Source organism: Atractosteus spatula, chromosome 5 (genome assembly GCF_055471065.1).
Source record: "Atractosteus spatula isolate fAtrSpa1 chromosome 5, fAtrSpa1.hap1, whole genome shotgun sequence".
In the NCBI taxonomy this organism is placed as follows: Eukaryota; Metazoa; Chordata; class Actinopteri; order Semionotiformes; family Lepisosteidae; genus Atractosteus; species Atractosteus spatula.
Genome location: NC_142710.1, coordinates 18,433,195 through 18,452,858, shown reverse-complemented (window position 1 = coordinate 18,452,858; position 19,664 = coordinate 18,433,195). Strand labels below are relative to the sequence as shown.

At 39.9% G+C, this 19,664-nt stretch overlaps 1 protein-coding gene across 1 annotated transcript in view; it reads left to right on the top strand.

Moving 5' to 3' along the window:
* myofl (myoferlin like) overlaps positions 1-19,664 on the top strand; it is a 51,484-nt gene that overhangs the window by 21,674 nt on the left and 10,146 nt on the right. Inside the window, exons 12-39 of the mRNA XM_088916091.1 lie at positions 102-228; positions 378-481; positions 1,440-1,508; positions 1,716-1,759; positions 2,234-2,316; positions 3,564-3,602; positions 5,975-6,099; positions 6,641-6,754; positions 7,260-7,437; positions 7,897-8,021; positions 8,747-8,856; positions 9,150-9,342; positions 10,094-10,249; positions 10,444-10,575; positions 11,030-11,193; positions 11,913-12,027; positions 12,503-12,605; positions 13,026-13,165; positions 13,607-13,777; positions 14,039-14,129; positions 14,394-14,471; positions 14,818-14,999; positions 15,402-15,560; positions 17,429-17,530; positions 17,667-17,828; positions 18,449-18,614; positions 18,925-18,995; positions 19,473-19,502. Coding sequence (XP_088772217.1) covers positions 102-228; positions 378-481; positions 1,440-1,508; positions 1,716-1,759; positions 2,234-2,316; positions 3,564-3,602; positions 5,975-6,099; positions 6,641-6,754; positions 7,260-7,437; positions 7,897-8,021; positions 8,747-8,856; positions 9,150-9,342; positions 10,094-10,249; positions 10,444-10,575; positions 11,030-11,193; positions 11,913-12,027; positions 12,503-12,605; positions 13,026-13,165; positions 13,607-13,777; positions 14,039-14,129; positions 14,394-14,471; positions 14,818-14,999; positions 15,402-15,560; positions 17,429-17,530; positions 17,667-17,828; positions 18,449-18,614; positions 18,925-18,995; positions 19,473-19,502 — 3,333 coding nt within the window. The remainder of the gene's footprint in view (positions 1-101; positions 229-377; positions 482-1,439; positions 1,509-1,715; positions 1,760-2,233; positions 2,317-3,563; positions 3,603-5,974; positions 6,100-6,640; positions 6,755-7,259; positions 7,438-7,896; positions 8,022-8,746; positions 8,857-9,149; positions 9,343-10,093; positions 10,250-10,443; positions 10,576-11,029; positions 11,194-11,912; positions 12,028-12,502; positions 12,606-13,025; positions 13,166-13,606; positions 13,778-14,038; positions 14,130-14,393; positions 14,472-14,817; positions 15,000-15,401; positions 15,561-17,428; positions 17,531-17,666; positions 17,829-18,448; positions 18,615-18,924; positions 18,996-19,472; positions 19,503-19,664) is intronic.

Sequence of the window (19,664 nt, the reverse complement as noted above, 5' to 3'; positions counted from 1 at the left end):
AGTATAAGTAAAGCAGTTTTATACAAAGAACCACAGCAGGTGTTTCATCTGTGTCTTACATTGTCCTGGACCTTCTCTGAAGACCATCATATTTTCACCAGGTGGAGAGGAGGGAAAGGAATGAAGAGGAGGATGACATCGAGAGCAACCTGCTGCTTCCCGCTGGTGTCACACTGCGATGGGTCACTTTCTCTCTGAAGGTGTTCAGGGCCGAGGACATCCCACAGAGTACGCCATCTCGGCACCACAATGTCCAGATGTAGCTTTTAAGAGCTTTAATAGCCTCAAGAATTAAGCTGTAGTTTTTCTCCATGTACAGCTTTTGTACTGTTAACTAAATCAAGTCCTCCAGTTCACTAAAGAAATGTTTCTTTTAGTGGATGATGCATTTGTCCAGTCTGTGAAGGAGATGTTTGGAGGTGACAGTGACAAGAAGAACCTGGTAGACCCTTTCATAGAAGTCAGTTTCGCAGGGAAAAAGGTAAGTGTGGTAGTAGTGTTACAGACCTGAAATGATAGAGCCTAAAACAACAGCTGAAAGTGTGAACTGTGTCCTCAACCCTTGCAGCATTTTAATTAAGTACACTCACTTCCTGAAATGCTGCTTACTGTTTGGTGTGCGTGTTTGTCTCTCCAGGGACTGTTGTCAAGGCTGTTTGCTTGTGTAACAAACTTCACAGTATTAAATTAAACTAGATGTGGCTCCTTGGGACTCAAGTTAGAAGTATTAAAACTTGCTACAGTGAGGGACTGGCCTTTTGACAGTTGGGTCTGTGCTGTGTGGGTCAGCTATATATGTATGTAGTGCTCGGGGAGTGTCTGTGCCTTGTCCTGGTGCCCCACAGTCAGTCCTGAGCAGGTAGCTGCAGAGAAGGTGGGCTGTTGTCCGCAAGCATGGCAGTGGAGCTGTATCAGGCCTGTCAGAGCCTTCGACTGGAACTCTGGACCTGCTGCTCCCTATTTAGGCTCTTTCTGCCAAAAAAAATCACTTCCAGACATGTAACTGATCGCGGCCATGTGGAACGGAGAAAGTTGCAAATGAGCGAAACAGGCTTTTCTGCCTTGCTTAAGTGTACCTGCAGGTTTAGAATATGCAGGTCCTTCAAACCATAGAAAAGCTGGTGCAGCAGCACTAGAGCTTTGTGATTTCTGGCACTAGAGCAGAGCCGATATTGTGAAACGGAGGTGGTAGGTCTCTTGGCTGTTCTTTCCGTCTTAACTGGGAGACATAGTTGGTCAGGATTACATATTAGAGCAGGCATGTAAGGAGGCTCTAATAGATAATGGTCTCAAATCACCTTTTAACATCTCCAAGATAATTCTGGCAATTTTTTTGATAAAAGTGTTTAATTTGGTCACAGCAAACATGTCAGCATCTGTTATCTGATTGCAATGATTGTATGAGAAAAAGAAACATTTAGTATTTCTTTCTGATGTAGCTGTGCACTAAGATTGTGGAGAAGAATGCCAACCCAGAATGGAACCAGCTGATCAATGTGCAGGCCAAGGTAAGAGTGTAATGCTATTAAATGTGATCAATAAACCGCAGCTGGTTCAGATTTCTTCAGAAAAGCCTTGCACGATACCAAAACATTATTAGGTAATTTTTAGAACCTGACAATACATATGCTTTTAATGTTCTGTTATCACCATAAGTATCTAATCAATTTTGTGTTGTCAGAGTTTTACTATACCATGTTTTCCTTATATTGCAGTTCCCCTCCGTTTGTGAATGTATCAAATTGACTGTTTTTGACTGGTATGTTGTGTTTTTCCTTAACTAGTTTTATTCTTTCGAAACTAAGTTATTTAACACTTAAGCTTAAGAACTAAGAACTGGAAATGAGAAACAAACTTACTTGACAAATCTCTCTGGGCTTCTTTCTAATTCAGTGCCAGGTCCATGGCAGTTGGAAACAGGAGACCAGCCCATATAACCGAGACTGAAAATGTTTTCTGTGAGATGTTCCCCATCTGATTGTGTGAAGGTGGACACAGCCAAAATTTTCTTAAAGAAACGGGCTCTCCTTTCAAGAGTTGAGGAAATAGTTAGTCGTGTTTGCAGGCCTTTCTGTGTCTCTGGGATTTCTTTGGCAGTGTAGTACTGACCTCCATCTGTAAGGGATTTTTACAAAGTGTATAAAGGAGGGGGTTACACAAACTATTGATTTAGCGTGTTTTCTTTACTCCTAAGTGTGCAGAACTTTAAACGCATTATTGGTCTCTCACACAGGGATCGGCTGACTAGAAATGATACAGTAGGAACAACGTATTTACAGCTGTCTAAAATAGCTTCGTCTGGTGGTGAAGTTGAAGGTAAGGCCCCTTTGAAGATGAAAACCAGTGTTTAAGTTTGTAGTCAAGGATTAATGCTAATCAGATTGCATCAGGAATATAGATAATGGTACAGTGGTGGTTTACTTTGAGATAAAACATTACTTTTTAACTAATTTTAATATTTTCTGTTTTACCTGTGGTGAAAATAAATACTGCCCACCCCTATCCTGTTGATTTCTTTGTGAAATTGTCTGCATGAAAATGACATTTTGTTTTAAGGAGTCTGTAATATTTTATCGTGAACAGTCCAAGCAGTTGGACTGGTCCCAGGGATGCAGGATACTTTTTAATTTTCATTTTAGGTTTTCTTTTTAATCCCGATCTAATGATGTGAATATGAAGACAGATGCCCCTTTGCTGCAGATCAAACATCAAAAGAACATACAATTCACAAATGGGGAGGCCATTTGCCTCATCTTACCCCCTGTGGAAATTGGTAGTTAATTGATAAAAGGATCTCATCCAGCTATTTCTTGACGGAAGCCAGGCCTGAGTTTCAGCAGGGCTGGGTAGCCTGTTCCATACTCTCACAACCGTTTTTGCAGAGCAGTGTCTGTCCCCTGTTTTAAATGCACATCCACCTGGTTTCCACTCGTGCCCTCTGGTTTATTTGACTTGTCATTCTGAAGAAGTCTGCTGAGTAGACTTTGTCAGTGCCTGCTGATGCTTTTGATTGCTTGGGGTCTTTGTGGTCTTCTCTGTTCCTTGACCCTGTCAGGGTAGGACATTCCTTAAATCCCAGAATGGATCTGATTACCAATCACCTATAAAACCGACAGGACTCTGGCTGGAATTATTTCTGATGTATTGGATTCTGAACAAGAAATGTGTTGAATGTCTGGCCATGAGCATGTCTACAAAAACCTATAGATAGTACAGTGTTTTGATAAATTACAGATCAGTCCTCTAATTATCAATTGCAGCTGTGGTAAAGGAAAGGGTTAGCTTTATCACTTTTAATATATACAGACATCAACAAGGTATAATGATTGTAAGATGTCAGTGTTTCAGTATATAACCAAATGTTTGTGTATGTTTGTTAAGATGAAAGTTCAGAGTTACAAAATCCTAAAAAGGGACAGAGAAAAAATTACTTCATTTGCGTACAGGAAAGTTAAACCCTGGTAAATTTAATACCTGGTGTCGATTTGATTTATAAATAGGACCTCAAATGTATTCCATTAGTTTGTTCACTGCATTTGTTTTTTTTTTCTTTTTTGGGATAGAGTCGCATTCGAGATATGGGGCTTCTCCAGCATCTGAAGGTTCAATTTGTGGTTGAATTCTTTTATGTATTATCCAGTGCTAAAATCTTTCATTATTAATATTATCAGAAAGAGTTGCCTTACAATGCTCATAGTATAACCAACCAGAGTAAATCCAGCATTTTGGCATATGGTAGTTAAATCTGTGAGTGTAATTCTGATTGGAAGAGTGGCACCTACTAAAACTGGCTGTAACTTATTCACCTGAGATTGTAATTTCACAGCGTAGTCTGTGTACAGAAAAATTAGTTGAAACAGTATCCCTGAAAAAACGTATCACAGGGCCTTGCAAAGGAAACATTGGCACCTTAGTTGTGATGTCCAAAGTGGTTTTTAGCACTGGAGAAATATAGAACTCTGATCTGCGTAGATTCCACTTCTCTTCAGCTTTTGCTAGTGAACCAAGTGGTTTCACAGACCCTAATTAGCACTAATCCTGGAATGCTGGTACCTATTGATGTTTTAGGTAAGCGAGTGTGTTTAGGACTAATACTAATCAACATCTGTGAAACTATCTTGAATTTTTTAACCCTTTGAATTCTGAGGTACAGTCTGTATATTTGAATAAAACAAGGCGAGAAGGGTGCCTTGTTTTATTAACCTCACAGCCTGAATAAAAGAAAAAAAAAGGGGGTCATTTAAGTATGACATTTCTAAAGATCCTTTTATCACATTCATCAAACTGGAAACTAGTTTGAATGAAAAAATTAGAAATGACCCCAACACCATATAGTCTGTGTATCTTTAATTTAAAAATACATGCACACAATATATTAAGTATCATCATATTACTTAGACATTATTCAGAAATCTGTTTCTCAGATGTTTTTTTTTCCAGATGGCAGAAGGGATTTTGCTGAATATGTGAATATTCTGAGTTTTATAAACTCGATCTGCCTGTCTTTACTGCAGGCCACGTTTTTATGCTCAGTACAGTTGTGTACATGCAAGTGGAAATTTCTTGCTTCAGTTAGAGTTGCAGGTTTTTTTTAACACCACCTCATGGGTTTTTGACACCAGTCTTAGGGCTGCATGTTGTCTTTCATTATTGTCAGGATTAGTTCTCTCAATGAACTTAACGTTATCATTAGAACATGACAGAATGTATGTATGTAAATATCTTTCCAAACATAAGATTTGTATCCAATAATTCAAGGTACCATATCAATAAAACATTCTGGGTGGGAACAAAAAGAGTATTTTAACACCTTTAGGTTAAGATCCCTTTTCAGATGGTCTACACAATTTAAAAATTTAGTTTCTATGCAAAAAACCTCAGCACTTAAAGGGTTACCTCGTGCCTAAGCAAACATTTAACCTCGGCTGATTTACTTACTCCTAACTTCATTGCATTGACTTCACTTCTTCTGAACTATGTAGAACCTTTAGGCTAGTGAATGTACCTATGTACTTTTAAAACCGCTCTTAATTGGCAAAAAAGTGGTGCACCTGCTGTTCTACAGGTGACCCTTCTTGCTGGCCTAAAGTTTTACATACTGTGTGCCTGTGTGCGTGTGGTTTGTTTTTAACTTCGCAGAGTAAGCTTTTTGGATCCACATCTGCCAATGCATTATGATAATGTCAGTGAATGTTTCCTTATAGCAAGAAGTCTTTCACCTGCAGCAGTTTGTGCAGTTGTTTGAAGAAAATGTCTTCTGTGATGGATGTCTGCTTGATCAAATGAGATCTAGCTAATGTGCTCCTTTTCTCATGGGAGTTTTGACACAGTAATTCATGCAGTAAAATTCTGTGCATGCAGATTTTTAAATGTTTTTTACTTTTATTGTAGTATCACCGTGGTTCAGTTTAACACACTAACCCTTGACAGGAGCTTTATTTAACATATTTCAAGCATTCAGCAGAATGAACATGTATTTTGTGTGTAGTAGGTTCTAGGCTTTACAGATTGATGGGCAAGGTTCAGGATTTTGAGACATCAATGTCTGTGGAAGAAACAAAAATAATTTAGATGCAATGTACAGTTTTTTTTTAAATGACATTAATGTGCTTTTAAAATTGTAAATTCAAGTCCCAGGTTTAATTTCTTCAGGGAAAATGTTTGACTTTGATGCAACAACTGTAAATGTAAAATATTTTTATTTGTGCCCCCTTGATCTGTTTATTGCAGATGATCCATTAAAAAAAATAATTGTAGTATTGGAAGTGGGTCTTGGGAGCTTTAAAACATGAAGCATGAATACTGGAAATTTTTAAAAGCCTTTAGAGTGATTTCATAGTAAATCACAATTTTTACCACCTTTACAGCACAAACACTGTTCATTGTCTTAATGATAGTGCTCCTGCTACTTCTAACCAAACCAGCGCACCGGTTTGAAGATGAGTCCTTGGCTCATACCACTTGTTTTTTTCAGTGAACACAGGGGAGTCAGAAGTGGGATTTCTGCCTGCTTTTGGCCCATGCTATATTAACCTGTATGGGAGTCCAAGAGAGTACACTGGTCTTCCTGACCCATATGATGAGTTAAATTTTGGGAAGGTGAGTTTATAAAATATATAAACTTAAAGATTTTATGCTTCAAATTGTTGAAGTAGACATTAACCTTATTTTACACATTGATACATGGAGGAAAATCTTTCAATTAAATGTTCAAATATAATTGTGTATACAAATATTTTGTGTAGGCTACATTTAATAAAACTTATATAGCATTTACCACGTGCTCTTACAAAATCAGAAGTATATGAATGCATAGAAGCCTTATTTGAATTCTCGGGATTGAGTTGTACATTTATTTTTCTGGGAACTGTCATTCTCATGGGGTTTTGTGGAGCACAGCCTTGGAGAGGCCATCTAGGTGCAATAGTGTGCTATGCAGTCATCCATATCATTGCAAACTGACAACTGTGAAGTGGTTAGTGATGCGAAATGCCCCCTTTTTAAAAAAACATAAATGTGTGCATATTAATAGCAATGCAATATCAAAATATAGAGACAGAAGATGGCTGTATCTGAAATGTACGAATGTAAGGTGGCTGTCAATTTTACAAACGCATGTTCTCTGCTTTTCCTTTGGCAGGGTGAGGGGGTTGCCTATCGAGGAAGAATCTTGGTTGAACTCACTACTAAGCTTGATGGAAAAGCTGAAAAAAAAGTTGAAGACATTCCTAGTGATGACATCTTGGTGACTCAGGTATTGACACAGGGCAGAACATTTTTACCCTGTGACCTTTTTACCGGTGGAATTATAACGCTCTTTGATCTTTATAAAATGTTTGCAGATCTGTCCAAATATGTTTCAGGAACATAAGAAAGTTTTCTTACGAGAGCAGACCATTGGGTACTTCTGGCTTATTTAGTAGCTGGAGGTTAATTAACTAGAGGATCTGGTCCAGCTGTTTCTTGAAAGACGCCAGGGTATTGGCTTCAATAACAACTTGTTCCAGACTCCCACAGCCCTTTTCTAAAGAAGTGCCTTATGTTCTTAGTTTTCATGTCCACTTCTTCATAGCTTTCACTTTTTGTAAAGAAGTGCTTCTGGTTTGTGTTGCACTGTTTATTCTGAATAAGTCTGTGAGGCTGACTTGGTCTTTGTTTTGAGGATTTTGAATAAATATTTGGCATGCTTAATTGTTTCTGAACCAAGCACCTGTTTTTGCAGCAGGCTGTTTATCCAGTTTTTTTGGTTTTGCCTGTAGAAGTACCAGCGAAGGAGGAAGTACAGCTTGTGTGCTGTTTTTCACACAGCCAGCATGTTGCAGGAAATCGGAGAGCCTGTGCAGTTTGAAGTGAGCATTGGCAACTATGGCAACAAGTTCGATTTAACGTGCAAGCCACTGGCGTCTACTACTCGGTACAGCTGTGCCGTGTTCGACGGTAAGAACTTGGATACCGCTAGAAAGAAGCGTGGGCTAAACATGAGGTGCATTTCAGTTCAGAATGAGTTGGATAAAAGCAAATAATCACGTATAAACACTACCTGATGGATATACATACAAACCTCCAAAGGGGCCTCCTGAGTGGCTCAATGGGTAAAGGTGCTTACTTGAGAACAGGTTGAGGTCTCTGATCACAGGTTCGAGTCTGCATTAGTCAGGGCTGGTGAACGTTTGTAGCTTCTTCTCCAGCTGGCACTGGATCTCCCAAACAAGGCATATTTAAAAACATAATCATATTAAAAAACAGGGCATATTAAAAAATGATGGGGGGGGTCAGAGGAATCTGCCTACACTTCCTCATTCTCCCATGTGTACGCAGAACCAAATTGTGGGAAACATACAATTTAGAATCCGCAATTATTTCTGTTGTAAAGCCAATTTCTGTTTTTTTAAATAGGCAGTTTCTACTACTACTTACCATGGTCTGACTCAAAACCAGTTGTTATTCTGAATTCCTACTGGGAGGACATCAGTCACAGGCTGGATTCTGTGAACATTATTCTTTATATTGCTGAGCGGCTGGTGAGAAGATCTTTATTAATAAAACAAAAGTCTATGGATAGAAAATGTATGTATATTTATGTGTACTTGTTGTAGGGATCTGAAAATTTGTTTTGCATGTTAAATTGCTGTGGGACTCGGCACTATTAATGTAACGGAACAAGTAATAGGTTTATTCCATGCTGAAAAAAAGAAGAAAGAGAACACAACGTTTCGGCCGTGGAGCCTTCTTCAGGTGTGAGAGAGACAGGGCAGTAGGCAAAGGTAAAGTAGCGGGAGAACAAAGGTTGGGAGGGAGGAGGAGTGAGAGGCGGGAGCAGGGGACAGAAAGAGAGGCCAATCAAGAGGTGTGAAGTCAGAATGGGTGCAGAGAGGTGTGAAATGAAACTTCCAATGAATGGAGAAAATTTAAAAGAACAGTAGTCTGTCATTAAGGGAAGGGAGAAGGTGTGATCCTAGCTGCAGAATAATTTTAGTTTCGGTGGTTGTGTTCTCTTTCTTCTTTTTAAACGTTGTGTTCTCTTTCTTCTTTTTTTCAGCATGGAATAAACCTATTACTTGTTCCTTTGCAGCCTACGCATGCTGACGCAGCTACCCACCTGAACTATTAATGTAACGTTGCACGTGGTAGATCACATGCAGAACAAAACTGTAAATTATTTCTTAAGAGTGCGTTCTTTATATTCCAATGTTTATTAGCTTGGCCCCTCACAACTGAACTAGTTGTACTAATTCGTCTGTTTCAGCAATCCAACATCACCTCCCTGAAGACAGCTCTTCAGGCTAAAGTGTCAGAAACTCGTCAGGCAGAGATATGGCTGAAACTTGTCAATCAGCTCATTGAGGACTTGAGCACGTAAGACTGTGAAACTGAAAATGTTTTGCATTTTTTTAGTCTGATTTAAAAAGTGCTTTAATAAGAAAGTGTCACTTCATAATTACAATAACATTGTTGAGATACTTTGAAAGATTCTTCTAGTGTGTAACTGTTTTTGCTCTATATTTTCTGTTAGGACAACCATTGATTAATTTGCAGCTGTTCAGCTGTCATTGAGATTTTGAGTTGCAGGTAAATTCACAGAAGTGCCAGTTGTGTGGGGTGCAAGCATTTATGTTTTTTACAGAGTTTATTTTTTCTTTGTATCATAGCTTCAGGTTGCCAGAAATGGAAGGAAAGCCCAATCTCACTAACTTGGACATTCAGATCAAGAAGCTGCGCGACAGCACGATAGAGAGTATCCTCCAGGGAGCCCAGCGCATGAAGGAGGAGGCGACGGACGTCAAGGCCACTTTGGTAGACATCGAGGGATGGCTGGAGAGCTTAAAGCAGGTGGCAGAAGAGGCAAGTAGCTTGTCGTAACCACAGTGTAAAAATCCTTAGTGTCTGTGACCCTGAAAGGGGAACTGCAGTCCTAATTTCTTGGACCGGTTATTAAATCTCGCTAACAAAATATTTTGTGATGCCATCATTTCAGTTTTTACAAACATCGAATTAAGCACAAAACCGTGAACTTTGTGAAAGTACTGTATGGTCGTCGTATTGTCGCAAACCAGTGGTCTCGCCACAGGGGGGTGCGAGAGTTCATGAGAACTGCGACTTCAACCGGCCCTTCCTGCTCGCTAGTCACTGTAATGATTAATGTGATGCGAATGAGTACAGGTTGTGCAGCAGTTTCACCACAGAAATGTGCCAACTCTGCATGAGTTAGGAAGTAATATTTGTCAGAAAGACCTTCTTGAGGTTGAGAGCAATATTTCTATTATTCTATATTTCTATTATTAAAAGAGATGTATTCACAAGCCTGCTTGTTTACAATGTAACAGAGCTTTTTCACATCACCAGAAGTTGTTGCTTCGTTCTGTATTGCAGACAATCACAGCAATATGGTGCTGTGCATACCTGGAAATCTATTCTATTTTGTGATGAAAATTGGAAGTTTTACATGTTACTATGTACATTTTGCTTTCATTGTGGTATGAAATGCACTTATCAATGTTGCTTCTTTCTAACCCGGAAATACAAAAGTAACTTTACAATTTCCTTTTAACTGTTTCCATTACATCTAAAACTTGTAAAATCTCTCTGAACACAGCCACAGAATAGCATGCCGGATGTGATCATTTGGATGCTGCGTGGGGAGAAGAGGGTGGCCTATGCACGCATTCCTGCTCACGAGATCCTGTACTCCACCCACAGTGAACATGCCAATGGAAAATTCTGTGGGAAAACCCAAACCATCTTCATGCAGGTATTCAGACTATTTGACCTTAAGGATGGCATATAATGTTTTTTGGGTGGGAAAGCATAACTCTGCTGCTTATTTAAGAGTTTTATTCCAACTTTTTCACATTTATAGAAAGAAAACAACAACGTATTTCCATATTGTTTCCTGTAAAGTGTAGGCTGGTTGACTGAAACCTGTTGTAACAATCTGCCTTTCAGTACCCAATGGACAGTAACAAAGGCCTGAAGATCCCTGTTCAGTTACGCATCAACATGTGGCTTGGTTTGTCTGCAAACGAAAAGAAATTCAATTCGTTTTCAGAAGGAACGTTTAGTGTGTTTGCAGAACTGGTAGGTGTTTTAAAAGTATTGCATTATGCCAATGCTATTTAAATACATATAAATGTTAAACACTTATCCTTTAAATCTTTGGGCAAGTGGAGGGTTATTATTTTGTTAAGCAAACTTCCCCTGAACTTCAAACCTTAGCCTAAACCAACGAAAGGATTTGAAACTTACATATCTTTAGTTATTAATTTATTGGTCCACTGTTAGGTTTATCATATATAAATACTAAAAAATCTGTCCTTGCTATTTTTGTGCATGCATCTGTGAATTTTGTGCTTGTTTAACAAAGGTGCTGTGCCAAGTAATATTTTCCTGTTGAAGTTTAAATGGATGGATTTAATTGACTTAGTTGTTAATTAATTTCGAGAAGCACATTTCATCAGACTTCTAGGTGAACATTAAAGGATGTGTACCTACTATAATTCTGCTTTTTTTCTTCTCCTCTTTTACCGAACAGTATGAAAACCAGGCTCTCGTCTTCGGGAAGTGGGGCACCACTGGTCTCATAAACCGCCACAAATTTTCTGATGTCACCGGGAAGATTAAGCTGAAGCGCGAAAGCTTCTTGCCTCCTCAGGGCTGGGAGTGGGAGGGGGACTGGTTTGTGGACCCAGAGAAAACGTGAGCCAAGTTGCCTGAAGTCTCCTTCACTTGCTCAAGCTGAATCCTATATTTTGATTAAAGGCGAGATCTTATCAGGGCTGGTGCCTTGAAAATCATTTTTCAGCTATTGAAAGAGATTTCAGTTCAGTTTTAGTTTGTCATATGCACAAGTGCAATGAAATGCTTATTTGCATGTCTGCTCTTATACAAGACATTAAGGAAACGGCAAAAACAAAAACGCAGGACAACGTAATGTGACAGCTTGTGGGAAGAAATTGTCTGAGTCTGGACGTTTGTGCCTTTATGCTCCTATAATGCTTACCAGAGGGAAGGGGTGTGAAAAGTGAGGAACCAGGGTGACTGGTGTCTTAAATGATACATCCAGCCTTCCTGAGGCAGTGAGGAGTAAAAATATCTGAAATAGAGGGGAGCTGTACTCCAATGATGGACTGGGCTGAGCTGACCACCTTCATATTGAGGTGGAGGGGAACAGGGGAAATGCCCAACTTTTAAGTTTTGTAAGAGAACAGGGTGCTGTGGTTGAGCATCTCCTCACCTAAAATAACAGGGAAAGGAATCCTGCTGGCATTTTAACAATTGATAATGTGGTTGGCTTATTAACCCTATTTTAGTTCATTGTCTTGGATTTTGTTCTTGGCAGCAATTTTGTGTGCAGCAGGGCCCCATTCTCTTTGAAACTGCAGTGAGTGAAGTACTGATGTGTCTCTGACCTGCAGGATGCTGACTGAAGCTGATGCTGGCCACTCCGATTTCATCGATGAGGTGTTCCAGAATGAGACTCGGTTCCCTGGGGGAGAGTGGAAACAAGCAGAGGTTCCCTTCACGGATGTGGTGAGCATCTTCTAGTGCACCCATTTATTATTCAACGGTGTCCTTTTTAGATAAGAGGTTTGGGTTGTACTGTTGGTTAACCAAACACACTCCAATGCATTAACAAAAGTGCACTCTACATATTTCCAGTTCCTAAAGTGTGGTGGGTGAAGGAGTTCTGTTCACAACGCACATGCTCCTCACACTCACTGGCAAATGCTGTATCAAGAAATTCTGTGCACTGAGTAAGAACTGCTATTCATGTAGCTCATAAATGGCTGTAGTTCAGTGGAATTTGTTTCCTGTTCTCTTGTCTTTGAATGGTTTGGTAAATTGATTTCAATTACGTATTGGTTGGGGAGGGGCAAATGGTGAAAATGGTAGTTTCTATATACATTTATAAAAAAAAAAGAGCAGTCCATTCATTGAGGAACGAAAAGATACACGGTGCCAAGACTGTTGCAGTCTTACAGAAGTCAATTGGGTATTTTGACAGAATGGGGAGAAGGCCCCAGGACCGCAGGAGATTGAGTGTCCCCCAGGCTGGAAGTGGGAGGATGAATGGAGCTACGATATAAACCGTGCTGTGGATGAAAAAGGTGAAGAATGATGCCCTGAACTGATTTGCTGTGAAAAACTAATCCTGCTTTAAGTAGATGCATTGAAGACAAACATCATCTCAATTACCTTAGAGGTTCCTTAACTCTTTAAACCTGCTGTTACATAAGACCTATTGGGAATATACATCTTAACATAGGAAAGTTTACAAACAAGAGGCCATTTGGCCCACTGGGCCTGTTTGATAGTTAACAGCAAATTTATCCATGAATATCATGCAGCCGTTTGTTGAAGGAAGCCAGGTTATTGGCTTCAGCAACACAGCTGGGTGGTTTGTTCAAGACTCCCACCATCCTTTGCTGAAAGATGTTCCTCCTGCTTTAAATGCACTCGTAGTAAAGTTAATGATAGAAAAGATTTAATTATACAAGGTTAACTGTAATTAATGTATGTGGCTGTAGGCTGGGAATATGGAGTAACGATCCCCCCTGATGACAAACCCAAGTCCTGGGTGCCAGCTGAGAAGATGTACCATGTTCACCGCAGGAAAAGAATGATCAGACCTCGCAAGAAAGTCAGCAATGCTCAGACACCAACAGAGGTAACTTTAAACATCTCAATGAACTGTTAGTTTATCTGTCAAGGTTCATGTGAAGTGAAGCTATATGTCCACAAACTATAGTACATAGTACATAGTACATAATTCCGATCAAGAAAGGCTTTGATAATGTGATAGTTTCTCTTCTTTTTCTTCTGAAACGGAGGGAGAATGCAGTACAATTTTATTTTTGAACTGCCGGCGAAAAAGAAAACAAAATCCACACATAACAATGTTTCCTTCTGTGGCTACAGTACCTGGATGTGCTTAAAGTGCAATTGATACAAAGTTAATGTAAGAAGTTAAACGTTTTATATTGTAATAGAATAATGAAGCAAATACAAAATGTGCTCTTTAAAGAATAACTTTAAAAAAAGTCAAGAGTGGTTTTCCTCCTCAATTGTGCAACTGGTTTCGATGCGTCTCGGCTTTACTGATCAACAGAAGAAACTTCTCGGAGATCCAGAGGGCTGGGAATACTCATCCCTGATTGGCTGGAAGTTCCACCGCAAGGAGCGGACTTCAGACACATTCCGGCGCCGCCGGTGGAGGAGAAGAATGGCTCCCTCCGATCGCCTGGGCGCCTCTGCCATCTTTAAACTGGAAGGGGCTCTTGTAAGTGCAGCATCAAGTAAAAATGCAAGCAAATGAGCCCAGCTTATGTACAGTTTTGAAATGATTATCATAACGTATCCCATGTGTGGAAGTGATAGTAATGTGTTTTAGCTTGTCTAGTCTGCTTTATGCATTTAAGATATATCTCAATTTGTAGTTTTTAGGTGATGGTACAGCAAAAATGAATGAATTCCTTGCACTTGCATGGTGCTTTGCATAGAACACAAGATCATCCTTTTTCATGTTTGGATTTTGCTTTAGGGAATTGATGAGGAAGAGAAGGGCTCAAAAAAGGAAAGTGCTACATCCCTGTTTGGTGCCAACACACCCACTGTTTCCTGCAACTTTGACAGTAAGTCCTTGTTGTGGGTCATCTAACAGTTTACAAAACTTTCTCTTCCTGGCACAGACTGCTAATCTCTGCAAATATTGTGTCCACCTCTCTTCTACTAGAGAGGTAAGAGGATATTAAGTAAAGGATAATGGAGGTTTCTGCAGAGCGTTATAACTGAACAATCAACACTTCAACAAATTTCAGCTAATATCCTAGAATTATCTTACATAGTGCTGTTTACACTTTTGATTTTGAATTGGACTTTTTGTTTTCTTTATACAGGATCTTTTGTTTACCACCTGCGAGTCTATATTTACCAGGCTAGAAGTCTTTTGCCCATGGATAAAGACAGTTTCTCAGGTAAGAACTGGTATTAACATGTATAAAAAAAATGTACTTGTACAAACGGAGAGCGATTTGGATTACAAGATAAGATAATTTGGATTACAAGATAAGATACCTATACATCTATTGTCATATTATGTCCTTTTGTTTTTGTATGTTTCTTTAACTGAATAAGAGGTGTGTTCTTTGAACTATACAAGCAATGTTCGAATGACAGTTTAAGCAGTATGGAGATTTTGAATTGATATCCCAGCCTAATTGTGTGTTAGGCCTGTTGAATTGATTTTTTAAGTTTTTTTGGAGGTATTTAAAATTGACCTTTTTGAACATTTCATGACTTTTAATTTTCTGTGTTGTACAGATCCATATGCCCATGTATCATTTTTACATCTAAGTAAAAAAACGGAGATAATAAAAGCTACTCTGAACCCCACATGGGACCAGACCCTCATCTTCAATGATGTGGAAATATATGGAGACCCCCAGGCTGTTTCTCAGAACCCTCCCTATGTGGTCATGGAGCTCTATGACTCTGACCAAGTGGTAAGGTGTCTTACTCCGCCCTTTTTTCAGAAAAACATGACGATCAAAAATGATGCTACTTTTGATTTGCCAGGACAGTGAGAATGTAGTCTGAGTTGGAATGTGAACAGGAGGATCTAGTGATAGACTGCCCTCCTGGTGCAGTTCTTCTTAAACGTATTGCACTTCATCAAATGGCTTGCATACTTCCATTTTAGATTACTTTCCTTGGAGCTCAATGTCCTGCAGATCTGAAAAGCAGACAAATAAGGTCTGTTTAAGGTCTAAGAAGTATTTGATATAACAGATCTTTTTTTAATTCAGGTAGCTGTTGTGATCTCCTCCTCCCTGCTTTAATTAATGGCGTGATGCTGGCCCATGAGCTCCTTGTATGTATAATTGTCTCTTCTCTGTACCCACCAGGGCAAGGACGAGGCCCTGGGCAGGAGCATGTGTCCCCCCATGGTGAAGCTCAATCCTGGGACGGACGTGGCCCCTAAACTGCTTTGGTATCCCATTATGTACAAGGGCAAGAGAGCTGGAGAAGTGCTTGTGGCAGCCGAACTCATCCTGAAGAACACGGTACAGTACTTGGCTCCAGGAATTGTCAAAATTATTTTTATGCTGCATGGAAATTTGTCCATTTAATGGCGCTTTAAAATTGTTGTAGGCAATAAAAAGGTATATCGGGACACTTGCAGAGATGGCATGGTTTGGAATATTTAAATGTTAATGGAAATATAGTCTTCAGTCTGCGTTTTAACAAACTTCTTATTTTTTAGCTCCAAGATCGACAAAGATCCAGTATCGCATTCTCTCTACAACACGTTAGCTCCTCACCTCCCTGATTGCTTAACTTTATTGGTTCTCTTCCATGCCTCAGTTTCGCATATGAAATCCACCTCCTGCCTATTAGATCCCATTCCCACCGCTTTATTTCAATCCTGTTTCACTGCTTTGCACCATTGTCCTCAATATAAGAAATTTAGTCCTTGAGCACTGATGTGGTACCAAAGACCATCAAGACTGTTCTTAACCCCGTGCAAAGAAAAAACAAATATGGCAAAAGTAAACAATTTTGCACCTGTATCTAACGCTTTCTTGCAAAGATTTTAGAATGTGCTGTTACAATTCAGTTAAACAACCATCTCTTTGCAGATAAACCTCTTCAAAGCCCTTCAAACTGCCCAGGTTAAAGTCGCCAACAAAGTTCTCATGGCTTCTGATTCTGGTTCTCTTTCTGTCTTTCCTCTTCTTGACCTCAGTGCAGCTTTTGAGAGTTGTTAACCTTGTCTTGACTCTGTGTTTGGAGTTTATCCATTGCACTTAAAAGGTTCAAGTCTTACCTCATTGATTGCTGTCACTTAGTTTGTTGCTTTTAGCTCTGAAATTGGACTCATTTAATGTGGTGTTCCTCAGGGTTCAATACCGGGCCCCCAACTTTTCAGCATTTACATGTTCCCACTTGGTCAGCTATTAAGATCACATGATCTGAATGATAATTTCTACACTGATGATGCTCAAATCTATGTCCATACTAAATCTGACACTGATGTGACTGTCTCTATTATCTCTAGTTGCATCTCTGACATAAAAACATGGATGACTCAAAATGTTCTTTTATCTAAACTGCAACAAGACTGAAAGTCATGCTTCTTGGTATTCCTCATCAACTATGTAAAGCTAATGTAGTAACCCTAGCGGTGAATGGTACTATACTTCAGTTTCAATCAAAATTAAAGAACTTGGGGGTAATATTTGATCCAGCCTTGATGTTTGACTCACACGTGCAACATAGTCAAAACATCATTCTTTCACCTCGGAAATATTGCCTGACTACATCCTATGTTGTCACTAACTGTTGTGAAAAGCTGGTCGTTACATTAATCATTTCTCAAATTGGCTACTGTTACCTACTTGCTGGCTAAATCCACATACAGTCCACTACAGTTTGTCCACAATTTGGCAGCCAGAATCCAGACCAGGTCTAGCGCAAGTGATCCCATTACTCCTATTCTGGAGTGCTTGCACTGTCATCTTGTCATCTTTTGTGTCGACTTCAAAATCCTTATGCTCACCTGTAAGGGTCTGCATGGCTTGGTACCACAGTACCTCACTACCTGTCACAGTTATTGTCATCCTGCTCCCCACCTGTCTACACTATGGTTAACACAGGGCCTTCTCTTGCTATGCCCCAGAGCTCTGGAACTATTTTTCTAAGGATATCAGTGAGTCGTATTCCCTGAGCTCTTTCAAATCTAGATGAAAGCCCTTTTTTAGAAGGGCTTTTACTTACAGTAACTGGTTCTGTGTGCCCCTTGCTTTCCTGCTGTATTCCATACCTCTATCTACGATCTCCTCTCCTCTCAATGTGTATTTTTTGTTGCGCTTTGAGAAGCCATTTTGAGGAGCTGTCTAAAAGTAGTTTGTTATTATTTAATATTAAACAGGGTACTGAGTCGGATCTACCCATCGTTCCACCCAAAAGGGGAGAGAAGCTGTACATGGTACCCCAAGGCATCCGCCCGGTGGTGCAGTTAACAGCCATTGAGGTGAGGCGCTCCAGCTCTGCTCCATCGTTCCCAAGAGCTACTGTATATTCACCTATTCAGTTCACTTCAACTCCCATCTCCACTGAAACTGTCACCAAGTCCTGCTGCGTTGTTTGTTTTTTGGCGGCCCGATTAGATCCTGGCTTGGGGTTTGCGCAACATGAAGACGTACCAGCTCGCTGCCGTGACCTCGCCGAGCCTCGTCGTGGAGTGTGGTGGGGAGATCGTGCAGTCGGCGGTCATCAAGAACATCAAGAAGAACCCCAACTTCCCTGGATCACTCCTCTTCCTGAAAGTGGTACGCACCATACACCACTAAGCATGCGCGTGAAGGAAAATATTTTTTGGCGATATCTGTCCTGAGGATCTTGTGGCTGGATTTTATATAAACTCCAGACGAGGGAATGCATCATTACCTATAACTTCAGCAGCAGTAACCTTGAGATTTATTTATTACGTCATCCAGACAAAAAGTAATTGTAAAAAGCAGTTGTGCTGTAGATGTATTGTATGCAATTATACCCCAGTATATGGAAGGGAATAGGTAAAGGTTCATTTGTGCTGAAAGCTAAGGAAAAGAAACATTTCGACTGTGGACCTTCTTCAGCTGTGAAGGAGTAAGGGAAAGTAGCAAATAAGTCGTAGGAGAACAAAAGATAGAGTAGGTAAGAAGGGCCAAGAAGTGTCTAACCTAAGGGAGAACAGGAGGAGAGGTGTGGAAAGCTAAAATCTCCTTCAGTATCCTCTCTATTCATCAGCTGATGTCCTTTCAGCACTGAATAAACCTTTACCTGTTCCCTTGCAGCCTGCGCATGCTGACGCAGCTACAGTGCCTGCTCAAACAACTTCAGTTAAATGGGAGGTTCAGGTTCTAATTTTTTAGATGCTTTTTAAGTTGTACCATCTCCTACTTTGCAGCTTCTACCGAAAGAAGAAATGTACACACCACCCATAATTCTTAAAGTGATTGACCATCGGCCGTTTGGCCGGAAGCCGGTTGTGGGACAGTGTACCATTAGCACTCTGGAAGAGTTCCGCTGCGACCCCTACACCGCCAAGCCAGAGCTCGCAATGACCTCAAAAGGTACAGAATTGTGACAGACATGCCTGAAAACTTTTTTTTACATAGATTCTAGTTTTTTTTTTTACAAAGCCACCTACTCATCTTTTTTGTACTGTGCTCTTTCTCTATTAAATAATTTCTTATAGCTCTTATACAAAACTGTAGAACTTAATAAAACTCTCAGGTTTTCTGCGGTTCTTGTGGATTTAGTGTCTCTGGTCTGCGCAGAGGTCACTGCTAGTGAGCTGCTTGACCCGAGTGCCCGACTGTGGATATTCTATCCTGGTCTTCGTGCACATCTCCATGACTTTGGCAAACACTTGTTTTCCAGTGGCTCTCATGTCTGCCCCTCGTGATGTTATCATTGACATCGAGGACAAGAGGCCACTGCTGGAAGCCCAGGTAGAGCAACTTTACTTAATTTACTCATTTAACAGTGCGTTATTTTTTTACGATATGTTTCCTACTGAAAAGGCCTGGAGATATTGATGGAACAGCAGTGAAATTAAATTGGTTATTTTGAGGTAAAGTATTACTAAATACTGCCATTCAAGGGTTAACCTTATTAGAAGGTCAATATTTGTGATAGGAAATTGGCTTTTTTCCATGAACGGAAGGAATATGAACTCCAGAAGAGCTTTTCTTTTCTAAGTTTCCTTATCCATTGTAATGTTTTTCCCCCACAAGATTTAAGTTACCTCTCACAGTTTACATTCTGCATTGCAGTTTGTGTACAGTATGTCAGCTGCCGTCAACAAAATGGCCACAACAACCGCACGTCTTGTATGTATGGTCAATAAAAGAACCTGGACGGTATCCCAGCTGGGTTTTAGGTGTTTCCTGTTACAAAGCTTTTCTCTTCTGATTTTTTTTCTGTAGAGGGATTTTGGATTGAAAGATGCTGTGAAAGTGAGTATGATGTTCAATGTCCAATGCATAGACCTGCAAAATTTTGCCTTTGCAGCACATTTTGGCTTTCTGATATATTTTAGGAAAATACTTTTATATATCTGGGTTTCAAATGATAATTCTCAGTCTGATAATGGACACATTCCCATTAAGGTTTATTTA